The 26,034-nt window shown below is 34.1% G+C and overlaps 1 protein-coding gene across 1 annotated transcript; it reads left to right on the top strand.

Moving 5' to 3' along the window:
- The first annotated feature begins 683 nt into the window (after positions 1-683).
- Positions 684-24,332, top strand: LOC147078951 (uncharacterized). The gene is made up of 10 exons (XM_085955674.1): positions 684-776; positions 3,747-3,928; positions 7,926-8,158; positions 9,237-9,539; positions 15,227-15,336; positions 16,182-16,379; positions 17,586-17,747; positions 21,547-21,901; positions 21,968-22,506; positions 24,063-24,332. Exons 1-10 carry the CDS (start codon positions 684-686, stop codon positions 24,330-24,332), a joined length of 2,445 nt encoding a protein of 814 aa, XP_085811800.1.
- The last annotated feature ends 1,702 nt before the right edge of the window (positions 24,333-26,034 follow it).

Raw genomic sequence — 26,034 nt, 5'->3', positions numbered from 1 at the left:
CTTTTTTTGTACTTGATAGAAATACTGACCAAATATAGAATACTGGAATGTCATTTTGACTTTTCATGTTTATTTCCATAGTAACGCACGTATATATTAATAATTTACTTGCTAGGACCCCCTTAGCAACCAATTATAGTGTTTTTTCTTATTACGAATTATTTCCAAAATAACTTTCCATACAAAACAGAATTAACTGATAATGAATTCAATTCTACTTAAAAAATGGCTAAAAGTATTAAAAGAATGCATCTTTATCGTGTTCTGTTATATTCTAAAAGTTTCAAATGTCTAGCTAGTCGGTAAGTTAGTTAAAAATCGATTGCAAGATTTGTCCTAAACAAACAACCACCAGACAAACAAGAATACGAGCTAATAAAAACGTTGTTATAAAAACACTACTGTAGTATGAAAAACCTTCCTCTATAAATTATAGTGGTTCTCAAAAAATATAGGTACAGACCTACAAACTTATCTGAAAAATGTAATGGGAAAGCCACTGTCGAAAACTACCCAATCAAGACTCGTAACCAAACAAAATCTGACATTCGAATGACATTTTCTAAATGACATCCTATGGTAGTTCGCACTTCCATTTTTCGCCATTCTACAGATAAGTTTGTAGGCATGTATAAACTATTTATGTAAATCGAATATTACTTCTTCTTTTTCGTCAAGGCCTCATGACTGAGGATCGCTACCCGGATGATTTGCTGTCGAAAAGCTTTCTCACCGAATTGCCCCCACCCCTCTCAATATTAAAAGACCTGTGCCTTGTTAGACCCATGGCACTCACAAATTGGTATTGCGCTAATATTTCCATGAGGCATGTCTAAAACGGACGATACAAACGATCCTAATAATTATCACCGTTAAGCCGCGTGTATTCGATAACCACTTGTGGATGCGACACCTTGCAATAACTCGTTGGTAAGCACACTTAGTTACACCTGCAGTCCAGGTGTTTATCGCTAGACTCAAAGTTTCTGGGTATGAGGAATGTGTCCAGAACATTGTGATATTCCACGGGCGGGGTAAATTTCGAAGTCGGTGGCAGCTGCTAGATTTTGTTAATTCCACTCGCTCCCGCCCCCTCAAAATCAATAGATATTTTACAGAGGCGTGTATTTTCAAAGTGAACTTATTCCACTTCAACAAAATTTTGGCAAAAGCCAAAAAAACTATTTACGGTGTTGATATTACACATGCTTTTTGTATTGAAAAAAGTTACTTTTGTTAGTAACACTGATTTTGAAGTTGATTTTTCTACTGGATTGAATGCTATTAGGTTATTCTATACAAAAAATACTTGTTCACAATTTTATTCTTTATTCCGGCATCCATAACTCATTTTCGTCAAGTAGTGGAATAAGTTCACTTTGAAAATATACCTCTCAATTGATATAGATGCAAACATTTTTATGTGTGCACGGCTGATCCAGAAACTGCAGATAAAGGAACGGCTGTCGATAATATCTCTTGAATGCATTCTGCAGTTTTTTTGGGCCATATTATTCAGCGCGGACCGGATATTCTGAAGAGACTGGTAGTTTTGAGAAGCCTTCAGCGAAGGCGAAGTAGAGGAAGAACAAACAAGTGAAGGTGTTTACTAGGATCAGCCTTCACTCTACCTTGAGAGAAGCAAAGAACCGAGAGAGGTGGAGAGTCTTGAACGCTCAAAAGATGATTTAATTTCAAGGAGTTCGCGATCATCAGCGAAAGCGATCTTGGAGAAGGATGGGAGTCAGTGGAGGTGTCCAAATCCTACCCTGGAATATATTGCCAAGAAATAAGAAAAATTCAAATTACTATCACAATCAAAAACTAAAAAAAATATCGGTACTAGTCGGTTATGTGAAATACAGCGGCAAACACATTTTGAAAATAGCCGATATACAGGATTAGGTGTTAGGTTAACCTTACCAAACCTAACGTAACCTAACCCAAACTAACAAATAATCCAGTATATAGGGTATTTTCAAATGTGTTTGCCGCTGTATTCCACATAACTGACTAGAACCAAAATATCAGTTCGCACAATGACGTTTTGTCGTTCAAAAATAATACGAAGTTTTTACAAACGGTCATATTTATTTTATATAGCAGGTACCTTCGCGATAAATTGACAGTCACATGAATGGAGAAAATATTATATCTTTGATGTTGTATGATAAAATAACATTACATCGAAACAACGCTAAAGTATCCTCATTATACTGTGCCATTTCCTATACATATTACATTTTAAATATAATGCTTTTCACAATATAATTATCTCAGTAAGTGATCTCCTGTTGTCGCGTGTTTTAGAATAATAAGTAATAAGTTATTTGAATTCCACACGAGTATTGCCTAGCCCCATTTCATATAACTTTCCAACCTTTAATAGGTAGATAACTCTGTCATCTTAATGTAGAAAATAATATATTATACATACACTCTGGCCCGCCTTATCCATATGGCAAAAATAAACATTTGCATTTTAGAAACCTTTTTGGGCTACAGTATAATATAAAAACAAAACATCAAATATAAGCAATAGCACCTGCCACTTTTCATTTATAATATTATTCAAGTAAAATCCTACTACTAATAGTTAGTAGCGTGCGTGCTACCTGTGCTCCTGTATGGCTATCAGACGTGGTATATTATAGGTAAATCATTCTACAGCGGCACCATAGGCAATTTGCGGTGTATTGAATTGCTTGCGATAATGCCTGTTTCAATGCTAGCAAACAATACCACTACAACTGCAAGCCGCGTTTGCCGTACCCATGGTGCCACTGTATAATGATTTACCTATACCAAGCTTCAAAGGTATCTACTTTTGTGCTTTGATAATCAATATCTCCGCCGAATATTAGGGGTACATTGGTACGACTGCGTTACAATCACTCGAGTTCGTGAGCGGATACGGCAGCCGTCGGTGATTGAGGTAATCACGAAGAGACGCTACACGTGGCTGGGACACGTGTTCCGGATGCCGCCAGAGTTGTGCGCCTTTGTGACATTGCGACATAGCCTCAAGGGTTCCGTCGCCGCGGTTGACCCTCCCTCACCTTAAAGTGGTGCTACAAAAGCGATATACGCGCTGCAGGTCTGGCATGGTGTGAGGCGCGAGAGTTGACGATGGACCGAGGGAAGTGGCGCGAACTTGTGCTTACTTTATGCCCCAATACTGGGGGGGTGAAAGAAGAAGAATAAGAATAGCTTCTAGTGGTTTCAGCCACGTACCCCGCACTTGTCTGGATATATTCTTCATACCCGGACATTCAGCACTATGCGTCTAGCGATATACACCTGATATGAAGCTTTACCTGCTCACCTACGGGTTATTGCGACACGTCTCAATCACAGGTAGTTATCGAATGCGCGTGGCCTAACGATCATAATAATTCTAGTGTCCGTTTGTATCATCTGCGTCGGAATATTAAAACAAACAATGGATGCCTTAGATGGTTAGATACAAAATGTAGAGAATATTAGTTTTTTTTTCAATAACTAGTCATCAATGCAACCATACTTAACGCAATCACTGCTAACCTTTTAATTATCTTTTAATTACCACATTTAAATAACACGTTAATTATATATAATGGCCAAGTACTCCAAATACGCCAGTCGCGGTGTTAGCACTAAATGAGTTAACTCATTCGTTCAGCAAAATACTGTCAGGTCTTGTATTACATTTTATTCATATTATTACCTACTCTCTTTATTAACTTGTTTTTTCTACTTCTTTTTAGTGGCAAGTTTCACTCATGTGTGTCTGCGCGGTGGTGTCAATTGGAGAAACTCAGTTTTCAGGGCAACCCGGTCTCTCTATGAGGCCAGCTCCTGGTAGGCCCCGTCCCAGGTGGCCAACGGGGGCCGCGGTCGCCTTTAACACACAATTCATGATGCCTAAAGGTCCCCCACAAATTTACAGGTGAGATAAATAAATGCATATTTTAATGGTATTTATCACATATGTTATACAACACGTGTTTCTATAGAATCTCAAGTGATAAGGATTACGTTGTAAATTGTCATGAATCAATGTTGAATCTCTTGAAAACCGGAAACATAAAAATAATAAGAAGTGTGTTGTCTTCTGGATTAGGCTATAATATGGTTTAAATCTTGAGTTATACGCAGCCCATTTACACATGAATGGTTTTACTGCTGGCAGTATGCATTGTCGCGACAATAACAATATAAAGCAAATTTAAACACTAACTGTAGTGCAAGTTGCGACACTGCATACATAGATCAAAAATGTTTAGCGTCTTCTGAATTTTTACTTAACATTTTTTTTGAAACTTGCATTGTTTACCATTTGTATATATTGATGTATTATAATAATTGTTACAATAAGTAAGCCGTTTAAATTGTTTATCTCGCTCTAAAAGTTAACACAACTAAGAGAGGTAGGTACCTACTGTTAACACTTATTATGACAATTACAGCTAATTTATTGTAAAAATTATAATACCTCAATACATAGATATAGGTAAATCATTCTACAGTGGCACTGTAAAACGATTTACCTATACATAATATGATAAACTACCCTCGATAGTGGCCGACGGCAGCCGATAGCAGCCTTGTGTATAGAATAGATGCGCTGGCGGCAAACTATAAGAACTACACCGTGCACCCCACAAAACCTGCACGCAACAACAACAAACGCATCTCGCTGACACTTGAAAAATGAAATTGGCTCGACAGTCACCATATTTGTGTGGTTACAACAGTTATTGTCGCAATAGTTTAATTTACACCCTATTCCTGGCAGTAAATACTTGAGGACAATAAGTTTCTTGATTTCATTGCCATAAAATTAATAGTACACTGAATTCAGCTTCAAATCATTAGTCAATAATTGTGACTGTGCTTTACATTTATGTCTTATTGTCATGTGCTTGAAAAGCAACGTAATTTAGGTATAATGTTTCTTGGGAATATTGGCTCAAAGTCCTGGTTTCAAACGCACCTAAAAATAATGTGTAAATTCTCAAAACACGGGATTCGAATACGCTACCCACAGATTTTCAAGCAGATCTTCAAACATTATTGCGTAACACGGTTAATAATTATTTTCCTGCGCCGCAACGTAATATAAAAGAATCAAAATAATAAACGGTGACATGCAAAGATGGCTCTTTTCAGATCCAGTGATTGCAGTCATATAAGTTAGAATAATATGCTAAGAAATATTCATCATAATCAACACCGCCTTGTGCTACAAAGAATTTTCCAGGGTTTTTGCAAGGTGGTTTCATAGGCCCTGGCCGAATTCAAATTAGGCGGGTAGACAAATGGTTTTCAATAATATGGCATCTTTCTCAGCCGGCACATTTTTCATTTCACTAGCATCAAGTAGAGTAGTTTGCGTGCCAAAGTCCTTACAGAAACCTTGATAGTAAATGCGAATGAAGGCATCTAGAAAAAAAACGCATGCTTTAGTTACCCCTGCACTTCAGGTTGTACCCTGTACATCTCACCATACCATTATTTTCAGTTTAATTCTTTTGTCTCTGTGAAATAATGAGAGGCATTTTTAATTGTGTACCAGATTTCTATACGAATTGTCAAAATTAAATTAAGTGTGAGCGGTAAAATTTGAATAATAATAAATAATTCTGAAAATCTCAAACGGTTACATTGTTAATTCTGTATTATTAAAAAAATATATATAACCTATTATGAGTTGGAGCATTATTTATCACCATCAAACAAGATTTTGCCGCCATTGTATGAACTCGATCTCGAGTTAAGTTGCTGTGAAAATTCACAAATCTAATTATAAATGTTAGTAACTATTGTTTTACAAGCTATATTTTGTGTAAGAGCTTTTTAATATGAATTAATTATTTTTTTTGGAATGTTAATTTGACTTTTAGTAATAAAATGCTTTCTATAAATCTCAATCTTACACAATTAAGGTTAAAACTGTTTTAACATTGTTATTATATTTCCGTAATTACAAAATAGTTACGTACACTGTTTTAATCAAAACCTATCTTGGATTAGAGACATGTGTAAGCCGCGGATAGTTATATAATACCAATCATTGTAATGATGCGCACTACAGTGATAAGTTCGTATGGTTCAGTGGCTATTTTTTTCAGGCGACAAACTTTACACTGCTCTTCTCTTATCGCAGCCATAACAAAATATATTCGAAATCGAATAAGTATGACTTTACTTCCAAAACTGCCAATCAGTGAACGACACTTTTGTGAAAAGCTAGGATGTACATATATTATATGAGTGGCGAACGGCGGAGATAGGCTATTAAGATCCGCCATAAATGGTGTGCACTCAACTTTGTCTGGCATACGTATTAGTTTCCATTGAAATAATACTACAATTTTACAGATGGTGCTGGTTAGTTTTTAAAATTCAATTAAACCCTGCGCAAATCAATCCAAAACAGATAATAGTAAAAAAAATACTCGTCTATCTATAAATTATGCAATTAAATCATACATATCTTTGAATATTTTACAGACAGAATAATATTTTTTATCTATTATAGTTTGGTTTAGGCAGGGCATAATGAATTTAAAAAAAATGAACCAACAATATGTGTAATATTATGTATTCTTAATCCAACGAAAACAAATTAATATGAATTAAAAAGTGAGCACAATTTTGTCGCATTGCCCAAAATATACTTACCAAAACTTTTGTGGTTTGGTTAGGCAGGGTTTAATTGATTTTTAAAAAACTAACCAATACCATCTCTAAACTTTACTGTAGTCTTAGTTCAATAAAACAAATACTTACGTATGACTAACAAAATGCAATGTGCACTATTTATGGCGAATCTTAACGGCCTACCTCCACCTTTCGCTACTGACATATTATTATATTTATATAATATCTAACAGTACAATATGCCATGCGGTCCAATGACAGTAGTGTATGTAGTAATTAAAGAGAAACAATCACAGATACCTATGATTTGAGAAAATCACATAAATATGTTGTGACCTCACCGAGATCGAACTCAGGACCCCCGGATGAAAGGTTGGTGCCTTACACACTGGACTACGAGGGGCTACATTCCATTTGTGCACTGTTGTTATGTACATTTCATTTATACGATATTAATGATTATATTATATTTAAAAAAAAACACACACATTCTTTGTAATGGCTAGGTAATAATATTGTTGCATGTTAGCTTCAATCATGTAGTACTATAATTGATACTTGCAAGTGCTGGTTACATTCTCTCAGAAACATTTGGATATACAAAAAAACGCTTTGATGTTTGGCTGAGCTATGAACATCTCAAAATTAGGTGTTAATTGATCATTTGGACTTCTTAAATTTTCAAGGAGTTTGAATTTTGACCATAATAAAGTGGACATTGCCAAACAACGTGATTTATATCTTCATTATCGCTTCCGCATTGACAAATAGAATCATTTGGATCCAGAAAATTATAGTTACCAATAAATGTCTGAATCAGACAAGGCTTTATTTACCTCAGCTGAGCCATGTTCAAAAAAGATCGTAACTATGCGACGCGCGCATTGTGCTAATGACGCGTGCCGAACGGAACATAATTTGTCATAAAATTTAACATGCGTCCATTTAGTGTTATGTTGATTGTTATATTAGTAATAATAATAATATAATATGTTTTCTTTTTCGAGTACAGGCATAGCTTTTTTTAGTCATCTTTACACGATATAAGAATATATTCTTACGACGCCATCACAAAAAAAAATCGACGTGCTCCCACCTCGAATCTTGGCGATTGGCGACTAATGCGAAATTTCGCCCCACCTATTGTTGACAATAAAATTATTTGCCGTTTCACTTATGTATGCTCTTAAGTATATCAACTGAAATATTCTTCATAAGAAAACAATATACATTCACATATTATAGTAAATATGGACACGTAATTTTTATACTTTTTACAGAGGGCCAAAACCAGTCGTAAAACTTCCCAGTATGTACAGCGGAGGTTTATGGAAGATGCCTATCAATTTCCGACCTACTGGAGTCAAGGACCCGTTCCGGACAAGTCCTGCTACATCCACCTTGATGGCCAGCGCACAGCACCAACTATTGGCGGGACCGCCAAAGAATCTTTTGTCTGGGGCATCCTTTAACTTCTTGCCAGGACAAACTTCATCACACAAATTGTTTTCAGGTAAAAAAGGTTGTAGATTCTTTGTACTTATTCTCTCGTAAGAATTTATTTTCATAATTAATTATTGGCTTTACGACATCTTTCCATGTATGTTTATCATGAGCTGTAGTTTTCCAATTTTTAAGACAGTCTTATGTAGTACATAGCAGTGGCGAAGACTCCATACTAGGCTATTATTTTTTAAAGCCTACTCACTGACATATTTATATAATCATTTAATTATTTTTATTCTATAGAAATAATTTTATTTGCCTACAACATATGTTGTATATATGTAGGAATTTATTATAAAGAAATAGTGATTACAGAATAATCTGTCAAAGGTTTAAAAAAATGTGCCACAGAGCGCCATCTGCCTTTAACGTATTTAACCGATTATTCGTCTAGGAATGATCATGTTTTTATATATGAACATTACGTCACGTGACCTCAGTCTGTCAATCGCATTGTATGCAATATGGTAGGCTTCAATCGCCAAGCCTAAAACCTTTGCGCATAAATTATATGGCATTTAATCACATATAAATAAATAGTATAGATTGTTTTTAAAAATAAAAAATAATTTTATCTAATGATTTTTGATGTGTATAGGAAATTACGTAATTTAAACTCATCGCTCAATTTATATTATAATATATTAAATATTTAGGTATTATATTTCTTATATAAACTTAAGTTTTATAAGAATTTAATTATAAATATATAGGACAAGAATTAATATTTTATTTTTCCACTGGCTGTACTGTTTTGTCACTATTCTGTTATATTATCATCTTAGATTATAGAAAAAATTATCATGTTCTATATTTTCCGGTTACCATGATACTCTATGGACTTCTGCTGTTTTACGAGAATTGGATTAGGTAGGTACTATCAACTCGTTGGGCAAATTGATTCAAATATACAATAATAATTGTTGATTGAAAAAAACAATTTGCGACACTCGGAGGAGAGTAAAAAAAAGAAACACATGTACAATTATTAATAGTAATTCAAGTCATGGATTGTGAAAAAGAAGTTACTAAATTTGAAATACATATACTGAAATTTACTTTTATTCTGGTAACCCAATTTACAGGATATCAACAGCCATACGGATTCGTCACCGGACAGCCTCAAACACAGAAATATCTACCAGCTCCTCAGCACAAACCTATGCCCGCCCCGTCTCCATCGCACAGTTTCCTTCTAAGTCAGTCTCCAGTACACACTTCACAACTGACCCAGACACCAACACATAATCTTATCGCTGGCTCGACGAACGTGCAGAATCTCCTGTCAAGTCACGCGACGTCTAATGGAAACCAGCTAGTGACAGGACCCAGCGCACAGGCACTTACGAGACCAATGATGTACCCAATTAGGATCGACGGTGACGGAGGTTTTTATATTTAATCACTTGTATATACAATACACCAGCACAAGAATTGGTTATTTGACACAATTATTTCTTGTAGAACTGGTTGAATCTGTAATAATTATTATGCCTATAAATATATTATTACTGTCTTATATAATGAGAAAATTTCACATTTCCAGGAGCCATATTTTATAGCTTGTGTATAAAAATAAGTTTTATGGTTAGGGTGTCTAAACTCGGGCTGTAATTAATTGATCAAGCTAAATTTAAAATAAGTATACAAAGCTCGAAGTATACTGGCATACTCCCTTACTGATCTTCTGCCCCAATCTTTGCCGATCATGAAATGTAATTTTGGATCAATCCCTGGAGTCGTGGCCAAGATTGATAATTGGTAAAGTTAGAATGTTCGGAAATCGTCATAAACAATTTAAAATAACGTTACACAATCGGGACACACGATCGGTGTCAAAATTTGCTAATGCAATCTGAGCTTAAGTCTTATTTTTTAAAGCGCATGTAAAAAGTTACTTTTATCACTACCTCAAGGGCATAAATTTCAAAAGTGAAAAACGTCACAGAAACACCCATGACTTGATTAAATCACACACCTACCTATATTTGTGGGCAGGGACGGCTCTTGTATAGGAGCAAATGTGCACTGATCTCCCAAATTATTATGTAATAATATGTACGTATTCAAATACCTACATATTGTAATAATTAATTATTGTAAACTATCTTTAATTTGTCGCCCGTACGCTACGCGCATCCACGTACGTATTTCTGGCGTATTTTAACCGGCCGCTGAGCTGGATGCCTGCATACATGTACGTCTTTCATAGTATTTGTTGAATGTTCGAAAGAGGATCTGTGCTGCCCGACCGTAGACGATTTTTTTTGCATGCTGCCGATATATGTACCTCACTGAACGTACAATTTTTACCTTGCTTTGTGCAATGTTCTCCCTCCTAGTGCTTCAAGTATAACTAACAGATGTCGCGATTTACTGGCGCGTTTATAATAATATTATTGTACGTACGTATGAAGTAGGTAAAAGGTTCCCGCGCAGTATTTTAAAATACTAGGCATATTATTATTTCATACGTTATGAGGTAAACGCTCCGTTGTGTGATGCGCCATGTTAATATTGAATCAATCAAAATATCGATTAGAGTAATATTGTGATCATTGAGTTAGGTACAGCCATCTCACCATACGAATACGATTTTATAATTATTTTCCATTTCAAAATTAAACTTTTTAATATTTTAAACTTATTAATTATTTTAAACTAAATAATTTTATTATAAATCTACAGCAAATTAAGTCGGTAACATAATACATAAAATATACCTACTTATACTTATTATTATTTTTGACGTTGAATGTCTTTCAAATCAGTCCCATTTGGAGTGCAATTCTGGAGTTGAGGTGTACAAAAGTAGCAAATTTTTAACACAAGTGATATTCCGTTGGAAAATTAATGATCCATGCCTAGTATTTATAAAAATGATACCGCGCGTATATGAGAATAATGTGGGATGACAAATGAGGATTTTGCGGCTTTTCTCAATGACACATGTCTAAAATACTTACATCAGTTACGATTTATGGAAGTTACGAGTGACAAACGTGGTAACTATGTCAGCATATATGAAGTGTAATTAGGTACAATAAAAATCGAAAAAGATGTGTAGGTACCTATTGCCTTTTGCATCATACTTATCATACCAGAGGCTTGAAATTTGTAACTTTAGCAACAAAAAAATGCTGTCCGTGAATGTAAGCGTCGTTTAGCATACGCCTACCTCCACTACGAAGGTTATTACAGTTTTTTTTTCAATACCATGAAAAGAAAAATGCATGTCTTTATTTGCACTCCCTAATTTTATTATCACCGGCCGCCACTGTTTGTGGGGTTACAGCCAAAAGTTAGTAAGTCTCGAAATCATGTTGTGGAGTAATTACAATTTGATATTTGACATGCCTTCTAAAATCAGGCATAGGTAATGCTAATTTAATTGTACTTTATGTGCATGTTCTATATCAGATGACCTTGAATTTTTTTTCTAGCACACATAATCCGTTGTAAGTTATAAATATCTAAATTATCGACTTACCAACTTTTGGCAGCAACCCCACGAATTATGTATTGTGACCTCACACAGCGAATGCATCACGCATTGAACTATGAGGACCTTTATAGTACAATGAGTTGTCCAGATAAATAAATATACCCAATCGATTCATATTGACTCCTCTGAAAGTAATGCTCTCAAGTAATATAATATGACAGAAAGGTACCTATTCCAGAAAATTAACTCAAGTTATTTTAATATTGACCCCCAAGCTCACCTGGTTTAATTAATTTGCAATTAACTTACTCATATCTTTAATTCGATTTTAGGATCATTCTTCACAATTATTCACTACAACGTTAGTAAATTCATACTTACCTGATAAAAGAACCATTACTTAATATGAACGAATATTATTTTAACAGTCAAACATATCAAATTATAATACCCCGTTTACAGGTGCATGGATTTACTGCCGACAGTACGTATTATTGCGGCCATAACAAGAAAATGCACATGTAAACACGTATTGTCATGCAAGTTGGAAGTTTCAAAGTTCAAATAGCACAATAAAATGACAACATCGCGTCTCGCTTACTCTTGAACAATGAGATTGGAGAGAGAGTCAACACTTTTATAAATATATAAACAGTTATTGTCATGATAGTTTAAAAACCTCACTATTGCTGCAAATAAATCCATGCACATGTACAGGCGCTATAAGTCTAAAGTTGTGAAATAACAAAACAGGTGGTGGTTCTATTGGAAGACATAATATTGATCAATTATCTTGCTTTGAATTATACAATCCAGTGGCACAGCTCGGAAAAATAAATTGTACAGAGTTAACAGCAGTATACGAGGGTGGGTCAATAAGTCCTTAGAAAAGCCGACAGGTGGCGCGACTAGTACTGTAAGCGGTTTGTTTTCATGCAGCGGCACTACCGATTCAGTATGCTGCGAAGTTTCAATCAGATTGGTCGGGTTGTTGTGTGTTTCTCGTACATTTAAAAAAAAAATTTGCTTGTGGAAAATGGAAAAATGGAAAATGGAGAAAATTGAGTTTAGAGCTGTTATTAAACATTTTAATATAAAAGGGTTAACAGCAAAGGAAATAAAAAATGAGTTGGATTTAGTTCACGGCATATCTGCTCCTTCACTTGCAACTATTTATAACTGGTTAAATGAATTTAAACGTGGTCGTACATCAACAAAGGATGAACCACGCTCAGGACGTCCTGTAGAGGTGACTACACCAGAAATGATCAATAAAATCCACGATATGGTGTTAAGTGACCGAAGATTAAAGTTGAGTGAGATAATTGAGGTTACAGGGATCTCAAAAGGTAGCGTCATTTCTATTTTACATGACAAATTGGGCATGAAAAAAATTTCTGCAAGATGGGTGCCGCGTTTGCTCACAGTCGACAATAAACGCAATAGGGTGGTGGCCTCTAAAGCCCTGTTGTCGCTCATGCAACGCAATCCGGATGAATTTTTTCGTCGCTTTGTGACTGTAGATGAAACATGGATACACCACTATACTCCCGAGACGAAAGAACAATCAAAGCAGTGGATTGCGAAAGGCGAACCATGTCCAAAGAAGGCGAAAACCGTAAAATCAGCTGGTAAGGTTATGGCTACTGTATTTTGGGATGCACGTGGAATTATTTTCGTTGACTATTTGGAAAAAGGAAAAACAATAACAGGGGATTATTATGCATCTTTATTGGACCAGCTAAAAAACAAAATTGAAGAAAAACGGCCTCATTTAAACAGGAAAAAAATCCTCTTTCATCAGGACAATGCCCGTGTTCACACATGTTTACGATCAATGGCTAAAATTGAAGAATTGAAGTTCGAATTGGTCGACCACCCACCGTATTCGCCAGATTTAGCCCCCAGTGACTTTTTCCTTTTCCCAAACTTAAAAAAATGGCTAAGTGGACAACGTTTTTTTTCAAATGAAGAAGTCATCGATCGGACAAATGCTTATTTTGAGGACCTTCCGAAAACTTATTTTTCTGACGGTTTAATAAAAATTGAGAAACGTCTAACCAAGTGTATTGAGCTCCAAGGAGATTATGTTGAGAAATAAAAAAAAAATACAAAAATAAAAACTGTTTTAATGCTTTTTTCTAAGGAATTATTGACCCACCCTCGTACATCGACCTAATGGTTAACGATTATTTTTAAGAAATTAAACCGCTTCAGAATTTACCCAGAAGACCACAATTTCCTTTAATCACCGTGAAGCACATGGCCATTTTGATATTTTATGAGTTTCCAATTACATAATGTCAAATTTAACTTCGAATTAGTATTCAGCACACTAAAACACATATTATTTGAACTGAAAATATAAAAATTTAAATGGTCACCATCTTAGTAAGTACTTATTTTATGAGCTTCCAAAAAGTTAAATTTCAAATTAGTTTTCAACACCACAAAATCAATCAAATCGGACGGCAATTAATTGTATAATACTAGGGATTGCAATACCGAATGAAAATGTCAATACCGGTTTTTCGGTATTTCTTATTGAATACCGGTACTTATTCGTTAAAATATTAAAAAAACAGAAGTACTTCAAAAGTAAATATATCTATCAAAATCTCTTTAAAACATTATTTTATAGCAAAAACCTATATACCTACAGTTATTATGTTGACATTTAAAAATATGTATTGGTCCATAATATTGTAGAACTGGTGGTTTTTACAAATAATTTATTAAGTATATTGATAATTTTAACTAAAGCCCTCAAAAAAGCTAGTGTTCATCAAGTGCAAATAAATCCGGCTGCAAGAAAAGCTTCTTAAATTCAACGCTTATACAGTCATCCATAATTATAGAATAATTGAACATTTGTCACGGATGTTTACTATTTCGAAATAATATTATGATAATTCATCGCGACAATTATATAATTAATATCATATTATTGATAGTTTTTTTTTTCATTATTTCACATCTGTTGCATTTGCATTTTAGCAGCACATAACTTATAATAATTCATTTTCAAAAACATAAATTGTGTCGCTGAGTTTCAAAACCTGCTATAACACTTTTTCATTATGTTGAGAAAATCAATAAAAACTTTTTGAGCTAAAAAGATTTTTGAATGTTTCAGTGGTGTTATAGCGGGATTTGATAGACACATTGATTTTGTTTCATAAATGACAGTTAATCGTAGCGGATTTTGAGAGAGGCGATAAAATCTTCATGAAGAGATTTTAATAACGAATCCAACGATATAATATATAACTTAATTATTTCAAAAAAGTGTTATAGCGGGTTTTGAAATTTAGCGACACAATTAGTGTGCTTTCTTAATACCGAAAATTTCCGGTATTTTGGTATTTTAAAACCAATTTTAAACCAATAAACCGATTTTCAAATACCGGTATTGCAAACCCTATATAATACCTACTGAAAATTTGGCCTCCATTTCGGTATTTAGGGGCTCCTTGGTATATTTTGATTAATATGACCTTTGTGATATCGTGCCAAAGTTCACATTTTTATACAAAAGTACACAATAGATATCTTGCAATGCTGAATTGATTAAAGTATTGAACTTTGCTTTTAAAAACGTTTACTTATCGATAATTTAATTATTTCCAGGACCAATTCATACAATTCCAGCGCCAAACCTCAGCTTAGCAGACAAACCAATCGTTGTTCCTGATTATACCAATTATATCGATGCACCAAAGATGAGCTATCAAACAAAGGTAGGTACCATAATATTCAAACCTCAATACTTAAAGCCTTATTCTATAAATATTGTAACTAAAGCTGGTATTGCAATGAGCAAAAAAGAGCCTCTGGGAATACTGCACTAATGTTCATACAAACTCTCAAATGAAAAAATACAGTAACACCTGGAGTTACACATAACTTGTAAATGTAAATTCGAAGTTACCTAATACATCGCAATAAGTCGCAACACATATAATATATGAAAAGTGTTTATATTAAGGATATATTAAAATAAATTCTGCTATAGATATACCATCATAAATCGTCTGGTGTTTGAATTTAGAACAAAAAAAGTATTGATTGTTATGTCAAATGTCAGCATGTTGCGCCCTCACTCAGCGGACAACTTATACTGATGGATCTATACACGATCTAATAAAAAAATATCTGGTGATTATATCATTAATCACTTAAAACATTTTTGTATATGTACTATACTTTTACGTCGAAAGCACAAAAATAACAAATAAAATACATACTAGCGCAGTGACGTCCCGTAGGGGTAGGCAGATTGAGCGTCGCTTAGGGGCGGCAGTTTATCAAAGGGTGGCAAATCGAGGAGAATCATTTGGCTTATTATATAGAAACGGCTACCTAAACTTAGTACCTACCTAATAACGAAAATATCTTTCCATAAAAAAAATTCAGCTCACTGGTTGGGAACAAAATGTATTAATTAACATAAAAGGTTTAACAGGGCTGTAATTTTTTTATTCGCGATGTCTAGTTTACTTCCGTTGCCAATATTATAATTATATGTAACTCTATACTAATAACATGTAACTGTATACCTAATGTTGGACAAAATATTTTTCAGTTGAGAGGTGGCCATAATTACGAAGTGACTGAAGACAACAGTGAGAAGTCGTACCATGACCAATATACCGGCCAAAATAATATTTATGGCTCCGATCAAAGTGGTGCTCAGACGACTAAATTGTCTCCGTCCAGGAATACCTACTCTGCTGTGACTAAGCATTCTTTTTTACCCCAAACAGCAGCTCTTAGGGCGCAGGTATTTAACTATAAAAACAGATTAATGTATTATTATTATTAGAAAGGTCGACAATTCTATTTCGACATGCCTATTATCTACTGATTTTCTTATACCTCCTGAAAACTAGTGCCGGAATCTCCATCAGATGACATTTGCCCAAACAACAAAATTTCAACCTACAGATATTTAACACAGAATCTCTTTGAGCAGCGTTTGTGAATTGGTACCTATTTTGAATCCATCGGCATGATGGTTTTAATCTTAGCCGGCTCACACATCAAAACTCGTCTCGTCTGCAACGTGTCGAATACGTCGATGTGACGTCATCGTTATTCACAAAACATACGTTGTCAAATCGAGCTCCTTACATTGGTGGAATCCGACTTTTTAGTTTGAAAATATCATCTCGTGCTGCTAGCAACAAATCGCATGCGTCTTGGGCATACGCACATCTACGAATTGGTCATTCATATACTGGCTTACCGGTCGCTGCATCCCAATATATCCACAATTCGAGGGGTTACAGGCGACTGTCGCTAGGTGCCTATGTGTGCAATCTTCATATCCAACATCGGAGCGACGTTCCTAGAAGGTTTGATTTATGGCTGTGCAGCAAAAGAGGCGAGTTTAAATATGAGAACCGGCTTACAGGATACGCAATTTACAACATGTATAAAATATTATTTTCGATCACTTAAAATCCTCATATCATTACCAGGTAAATTTTGGTTTTAATTAAGCATTACATACCTAACTATCGTCACTGAATCGGAAGTAGAATAAATATAATATCTAGACCGGTATTAGATTATAAAAGATCTTTGACAAAAACGGTTTATATCATTTTTCTTTTAATAGCATTCTTTTATAACACACGATAAAGCATAAATTACAATACGTAAAATATTTTATAAAAGTTGAGTTTAAAAAATTTACAACAAATGTACCTACGTTTATGTTTACAGTGTTTTTCGATTTTTGTAATCTGGGTGGCGATTATTATAATATTATAACAGTTCATATGGTTCGTGTTATCAATAATTTTGTTGGTTAATTACACACATCCTAATTTTAAAAAATACAGTACATCCACTTTTTCTGGAACAAACCCCTGGGGCTTACATACCAGCGGCATCTGTGTACCTGAGCATTTATTATCTCAATTTCATGAAAATTATTATTAGGTACCTACTTGAGATAATCTCACCATTGTATCACTTTCAGGCATCGGGGCCTTTGCTGACATCGCAAGAACTGTTTCAATTGATGAGCGGATCCTCGTCCCAACAGCAATTGGCTGATACTTACTCTCTCCCACTGCTGCAGCAGCCACAGTTGCAGCAACACTTCCATCAGCAAACTCTGGATGCCAGTGTTCCACTTCAGGTTTGATATTATCATCAATTAATTATTAAGTATTATGAGTCCACGTGAGAAAGACTTCATCGATAATCTACTTTCTACGAGATGCAACATGTGGACCAAAATAGAGTGGAGGTAAAATTTAATTAAAAAGACCTTGTTAAAGGCATATTTTAGCTTTTGCTTTTTTACATAATATTGTTATTTCAAAGTTTATGTATGCATCGAAATTAAAAGATGATTCAAAATGTCTTGTCTTATCTATTTAATTTTATTTTCAGGGCACTACTTAATAAAGCTAACAGTACTTTATATGTGTAGACCACAGAACAGATAATAAATAGAATACCGATAGGCTATATTCAATACGCCGCACGTTGAAGCAGGGTTTTGAATGTGTGAGTGTCCTACGAAAATGAAGCACGCATTATGCACGTGCAATAGTGTGTGTAATACAATTTAAATGAGCGTAAATGCATAAACCGAGAGCAGTTTTTAGTATTCGACGTACAACGTATTCTTGACACGTGTGTAAGTTTAACCCGGATTCTTCCTTACTCGAGACGGTTACCTGCTATCGCCTTACCCGTTGGGTATTTCAGTTCCCTGGTATAGACAATGGTTTGTTTTGGGTAGAATATTATTATAAAAAGGACACTATATCCCTATGTAAGGAATAACCACTCGAAAATCGACCCCCCTACCTATTGCTATATAGGTCAATGTCTGTAAACCTTTTTTAGATCTGTAATATTATAATTCTTATGAATTATGTTCCTACGATCTTTCGTATGTTTGGATGCAAACTAGCGAATTGTTTAATATCTGGCTGCAATACTGTCATCGATAAGCGAAGATCGCTTCTATTAATTATAGCAAGACTGTTACAAGCTTTTGAAAGCAGATGAATAACCCGACTAAATCCAGACTCATATAATATATATATATAAATCCAGCTATCATTGTTGCGTCCTTTTACAAAACCTACAGTATAGCGTCCATCTGAAAGACTTGATTTTTCGTAAATTTGAACAAAGTATATTCTTTTTGTCATTCATCTGACGACCGTGAGGTATTTAAATTTTTGAAAAACGTTTATATAAAAATATACAAAAATAAAAAACTACCTTTCAATGACCCGCTTATCGGAACTCCTTTCATATTAATACATTGGGGGGTCCTTCATATATTTTTTCATAGTGGGTAGCATGTCGTGCGTCCCACTTGTATATTTGGTTTGATTGTCCCAACAATCGGACGTCTTGCGATGTTGCCACTATTTCTCTACGTTTTTGTTTAATAGATTTAATAGGTATGTAGATAGGTTGTTATTGAATGTTAAAGCGTTCTGGGAAGAGCGCTATGATCATGGCGCGTTATTATGAGTTTTCGGAGACTATTATTTAGAATAGAAAAATTGGAATGGTACTCTTTATTATAGTTAATGATATGAGATATATTATGTTTTGTTGGGTAGGTACTTTCCAACCTTTTTCAGTTCATTCTCCCGCCTCAATTTTCTTCCGTCTTTGCTGGAATACTTATTTTTAGGTCTCGTAGATCTTGATATTTTCTATATAGTATGTGGCAGTATCGAAGGATGGAGGTAGGCTGTAAGATTCGACATACATTGTGTGCACTAAACTTTGTCAGTCATACGTATTTGTTTTCATTGAAATAAGACTAGAGAACGGTTGGTTTCTTTTTAAAATTCAATTAAACCCTGCGAAAACCAAGCCATAATAGATAATGGTCAATAAATACTAGTAAGTATATCTATAAAATATCTAAAATTATGCAATTAAGTCATACATAACTTTGGACATTTTATAGATATAATATTTTTTTATCTATTATAATTTGGTTTAGGAAGGGCTTCATTAATTTTAACTAACATTAATTTTAACAATTAACCAACAGTATGTGTAATATGTATTCTGAATCCAACGAAAACAAATAAGTATGAATGAAAAAGTGTACACAGTTTTGTCGTATCGTCCAAAATATACCAAAACTATTTTGGTTTGGTTTAGGCAGGGTTTAATTAATTTTTTAAACTAACCAACACCATCTGTAAATTGTAGTCTTAGTTCAACAAAAACAAATACGTGTGACTAACAAAGTTTAATGTGAATTATTTATGGCAGGTCTTAACAGCCTACCTCCACACTTCGCTGGTGGAAGGTGGTAATTAAGTTTCATAATTCTCTGATTCCCTTTACTGTGATAAGTAAAACTATACTTTGCGGATCTATAAAATTGTATAAGCAAAGAGAAAGAGCGTATTTAACCGGTTAAGTGCCGAAAGCGTCTTTGGACGCCCTAATTACACCAATTCTTATGTTAATTACTATCAATTAACTAATTGCGGCATAGAAAGGATTAATATAAAATTGATAGCATAACATTCTTATAAGTACATCTGAATAAACACAAAAAAACTAGATATTTATTTATTTTATATAATGTCATTGTCCAGGATCTACCCGATGCTGGGTGAAAGAAAAATAGTCATAAGCAACAAAATTATTTTTAATAAATTCATATTATAATAACTGTTATAGTATTATAGTTACTACTTTAAATAATAACTATATCTAAATGAAGTTAGGTTGGTAGTTAGTAGAAACATTAGTTGATAAAAATAATAGGCACCCAATATGTACTTCAAAATAGTTACACAATTTAATAATTAAAAAAAACAAGAACAATGTCTAAATAAAGTTAGGTTTTTGGTAGAAACACAATTATGACATTGTATAAGAAAAAAATAACCCTATATATAATGGAAAATAGGTTAACAAAAAGAAAAAAACAAGAATTACCTATAAGTAACAAAATAAAGTTAAGATGGTTGATAAAAACATACGAGTATCAATAAAATAGCTGGTGATAAACTTTTGCAAAAATTTGCTAAACTCAATAAAGCATCTTTGCGATAAAATAATAATACTTACCTACCTAATTTACCATACATCGCGTCTGTCCCGAAGGTCACACCATAGGAATGAGTAATGAATAAATAATAATTATTATTGTTATTGCATCACACGTGCTGGCATAAAAAGCTGGAATACAGCGTTGCCAACCGTAGGACGTACGACACGCGACACATTGTAAACAAAATATACAGGCACAAATATACAATCATCGCTAGTAGCGCCGTCAGCGACAAAACTGCAAACTACAAATACATATTTTGTTCCTATGAGGTAACAAAACTGCGTCTGGGCTATTTTCGGTTTTAGACTCTATGAGCGGTTGGGTGATGAGAAAACGTAAAATTACATGAATTCAATTCTGAGTCCGTATACCGGACGCCGTATTACAGTTGGACGCAAGATTGAATGAAAGTGTCCTATTAGATGACGCAGTAATGATAGCGGGATGTATATATATATAAACTTGAAAATATACTCACCATTTCACTACTTATCCAGAATTTTTTTTGTTTTGTTTATGTGTAGGTAATACGATATATACTTCAATTTGTGTGTGAGTCACCTAATAGGTTGAGCAAGTGGCTGACATCAATTTCTCGTAAAAAACAAAATCTCTTAATACAAACCTCTACTCTGTGGAGGCCCATATGATCCTATTAGGATCGGACATGGTCGGAAAAAAAAATGCTATCTAACTTGGGCTTTCATATTACTAAAGAATAAGACATTTCAGCGAGAACATTCCTTTATTAAATTTACTAATGTTTGGCCTGTAGTTCCTTTAAAATATTCTGTCCGAAACACAGGTATAATAACTATTCAAGAATTATCTGAAACCATCGAATCACAGTATTAGTAATTAAATTTATCTTACTTTTCAGCCATTCACTGCTTACATTCAACCAACACATGGAGGCATAAACAACATGCAACAAAGTGTCCTATTCAAACCTGATCCCAAATATGTACAAAAGATTCAAGAACAATTCCTCAAACAATCCGTGTTCCAGCCAAATTACCAATCATTTAACTATGTAGAACCGGGATCCATTCGACCGGAGAGTGTCGGACAATCAGAAGCCCTAAAAGCGGACCTTGAAGACGCATTACAAAATGAGAGAGAAACCAATAAAATACATTACAATGTCGTGAGGAATACTGTCGAAGCAGCACCGACAAACTTTGAATCGAAGAAAAATACTAACCAAAGCAATATCATAGAAGATTCAGATACTGGTGATTCCTTTAATGTTGAAAGAAGGGTTAAATTTCTTCCCACGCCTTTACCAGAATATGAACAAGATTTCGCTGAGTCAGAACCACATAATGCAGCATATTACTCCCACGTTGACAATAGTGGAAATAGCGCTGTTTCCTCCAATTACGTCTCGTCTCTTTCAAATAGAGAAGTCGCTGATACCTTGGCAACTCTTCAAGCCGCCAGTAATTTAATCAATATGGCTAAGACTAAAGACGAGGAACAAACTTCTCAAACGGAATATGCGATCAATCTAAATCCGTATTACTCGCAAAACACAATACCTGAGAGTGAGCATCCAGCGTATGTTAAGCAAAGTAATAATGTCTTCACTCCGATTAAAGGTTCGCCGTTTACTCTCAAAGCTGAAGACAGCAAGTCGGCCAGTGAGCATACTCCTATAAGAATATTTGTACCTGATCAGTATGACGATATTGAAACAGAGCCAACGGAAAATATTGAAGTATCCGCATCTCTGAATACTAACCAGAGTGGTGTAGACGATATGTTGAAAGGTTATGTAAATTACGAGGACTCAGATAGTACTGACAGCCAGGAAGAATCTGATGATGGTAGCCACTATGTGAGTATATTAAAGATATAATTTATAATAATGTAACTCGGGAAAGTACAGGATTATAACACATGTGGAAAATATTTAAAGCGATAATTTTACTTATACGATCATTGCATACGAATTGAATGTGTATATTCCAATGGCGAAGGGTGAAGGTAGGCTGTCGAGATCTGACATAAATAGTGTACCTATACTAAACTTTGTCAGTTATACTTATTTATTTTCATTAAAATAAGAATACAAATTGCAGATGGTGTTGGTTAGTTTTTAAAATTCAACTAAATCCTGTCTAAGCCAAACCATTACACTGGTGGTAGACTATGGAGATCCAGCAAAAATAGTGCTCATTTTTCCAATCATACTTCTTTATTTTCATTGAATTAAGAATACAAGTTACCATTAAATCATACATAATTTTAGGTACCTATTGAATATTAAAAACTAGCCAATGCCATTTGCAATTTGTGTTCTTAGTTCAATGAAAACAAATAAGTATGACAGACCAAGTTTAGTGTGCATTACTTACGTCGGATCTCCACCCTTCGCGACTGGTACATTCTAATAGCAGTCATTATACTTGTACATACGATCATTACATGTAGGTACATGTATTGCAATGCAACTAACTGCTCATTGAATTGTTTTGAATTTGCAATAGTTATTATCCATTTATTTTATTAAAATCAAGCAGTCGCATCAAATAAAATAATAACAAAACAAAAAAACGTTTGAAACAAAAATGGCAGTATCCATTCTCGTAAAATGTTAGCAAGTAGCAGTGTTGCCATATTTTCAAAGTGGAATAATTATAGTACAGAGCTTCCAAAATTATAGTATTTCGGCAAAAATATAGTACGCGTTGAATGACCATTACTTTTCTGCAATTTCAATCAATTCCATGTAAGGTAGGTAATTAACGTCTCGTTTTTTACCAAAATTCAAATGTAAAGTACTTACGTCGCCTTTTTTAAGACAAAATGGCTTTTTTTGGTCCCGAGTTACTTAAGCGGTATTTTTCATGTATTGCCAATTTTTAAAAATTATAGTATTTTTGGCGTACTATACCTGTTTTATATCGTACATAGTACGCGGACGAAAATTATAGTACAAAAAATACTATAATTATAGTACGGTTGGCAACACTGGCAAGTAGTCAATAAAAATGTCTTATTTTTTTCTTGATAGGTATAACCTCTGAACAAACTAATCTAAAATGATATTTTTTGTTAGTACTTAATTATATAATATATTATATATATGTAGGGTTACTGCAAAAAGTTGGTATATCTCGAAATCATGTTATGGAGTAATTGCAATTTGAAAGTATGACATGCCTTCTAAAATCAGGCATAATGCTTAATGTCTTTGTGATTTATGTGCATGTTCTATATATCGGATGGCCTTGAAATTTTCTTCTAGCATACCTACATATTGTTTATAATATATAGTCACATAATCCGTTGTTAACTCTAAATACCTAAATTATTGACTTACCAACTTTTGGCATCAACACAATATGATATAATACAAGTTTGACATTTTGAAAAAATTGTCTCATTTAGTTTCAGAATCAAGAAACGAACAGCAATAAGACCTCATCGGGGATAAGTCCGTCGATGATCGATGACCTTTTAAGAGACATGTCTGTAGGAGAAGACACAACAAATCCGAATGATGTCATAGTCATGGTGCAAAAGAACGTCACCAATCCGAGCCTGGACATCCTCACAAAAGACTGGAAAACGAGTATAGTAATTAAGCCAAAGTCAGAGCCGGGCCCGAATCAGATTTCAGAATTCGGAAACAGATTACGGCCCAAGATGGATGATTAGTTATTAGAAATTATTATTAAAATGCAACAATAATGTTGTGACTTGTTATAACTTTTCACCAGTCATCGACTAATCATCTAACAACTTCATCATACATTAATCATTATATTATTATAGGGTTATTAGTTGCGATGTCAGCTAACTCCAGTTTTTTTACATTTGTTAAAAGTGGGTGCCCCAAGGCCTGAACAAAAACGATGCATGAGTGCGAGTGAGGAAGTATTCGGCACCCTTACAATCTCTGGCGACACGCGCTAGAGTAAGATAAAAGGTCTACTAGCTACAAGCCAGTTTCCAAAAGTATCGCCATCAAATCGGGGCGAAACGCTTCACATAGCGTCGATAACTTGCGAGCTCGTGTTGCTAAAATTAATATTTTTGTGTCAAACATAAAGTCAGTGGTAAATATTTTTGGTTAATTAAGTAGAAAAGATGGTTCTGTGTGTTGTCTTAAAATGTGGTAGCCGTACTGATAAGCAAGAAGATGGTATTACGTTTCATAAGTAAGTTGATACATGTTCGTGATAATTTATTTGTATTTTATTATATATTTTGATTTCAGTGATCTAGTATTTCTTTAAAATAACTTAAATTATGGATATCTTTATCTAATGGTTGCATTTTGACCGCTTAAAAATACTATATAACGTAAAAAAAATAGAAAATTATATTTTAATTCTGAGCGTCTAGTGCGAGCACTTTGGGCGAGCACTAGCGAAATGGTCTATGGTCTCGAACATTTATAAACGAATACGTTCGCTCGCTCACAAACCAAACGCAAGGCACGCAGCTTCATTTAGCAATGCAACGGGTGGCGTCTAGATGTATCTATAGTCTAAGGGGTGCCCTATAAAGGACAAAGATATAGAATTAAAATTTGTAGGAAAGTTATTTGTGTCAATATGATGCTCTATCTTTTCTCAATATTAGAATCAACATTCGCACTGTGAGTGTAAAATCAAGGCATCTGCAAAAGACATATTTTGGATATATTATTAGGGTTTGAAGTCTTCGTTTTGTTAGGAGAAATAGAGTTTCTAAAAAAAAACCATAATATTTGGTTTATATCTACATTATATTGCATGTTCTTTCAGTTACTTCACTTTTACATTATCAAGTTCACGACTTTTGCAGTTGTTTTGCATTTGTTGGCGAAATTGAAAAATTCGCAGATGCCTTGGTTTTACACTCACGGTGCAATATCGACGGTTAAGAAACGACACCTCGTAAGTGACAAAATAACAACTTTATAGAGGGAAAAAACTCGCATGCTCACTATGTGTTTGATATTACAAATCAATGTTTTCATCATCTATAGTGAATGAAGTATGTAGTATGAGGATTACTTACGTGCATCAAACGTTTTTAAGAGCTAAATATTTTTTTAAGAATTTTCAGCTATCGTCAATAGATTCCGATACTACCAATATATTCAATAATGCAAAAAACTTATTTTGAACAAAATGTCACTTACGAGGTTTCGTTTATTAAACTCCAATATTCTAATGATCAATCAATGATCATAATCACTTAAAATATTTTTATACCATAAAATATTTAGAATATAAACGTATTCGTAGTAAAATTGAAAAAAAAAATATTTAATTTCATAAGATATCCATGGTTATTCGACACACTCATTACACATTTAATTTAATTTACTTGACATTACAATTATTATATTAAAATATATCTGGTAAAA

This window comes from Rhyacophila brunnea, unplaced genomic scaffold, assembly GCF_057557595.1.
Source record: "Rhyacophila brunnea isolate RB1 unplaced genomic scaffold, BYU_Rbru_1.0 scaffold_10, whole genome shotgun sequence".
Classification (NCBI taxonomy): domain Eukaryota; kingdom Metazoa; phylum Arthropoda; class Insecta; order Trichoptera; family Rhyacophilidae; genus Rhyacophila; species Rhyacophila brunnea.
This window is presented reverse-complemented; position numbering and strand designations above follow the sequence as displayed.

Coding starts and splice junctions, on each gene's coding strand:
- LOC147078951 (XM_085955674.1), top strand. CDS start 684: ATGACTGAGGATCGCTACCCGGATGATTTGCTGTCGAAAAGCTTTCTC. Junction 17,748..21,546: donor ATGCCAGTGTTCCACTTCAG/GTTTGATATTAT, acceptor CTTACTTTTCAG/CCATTCACTGCTTACATTCA. Junction 21,902..21,967: donor CATAGAAGATTCAGATACTG/GTGATTCCTTTA, acceptor AATATGAACAAG/ATTTCGCTGAGTCAGAACCA.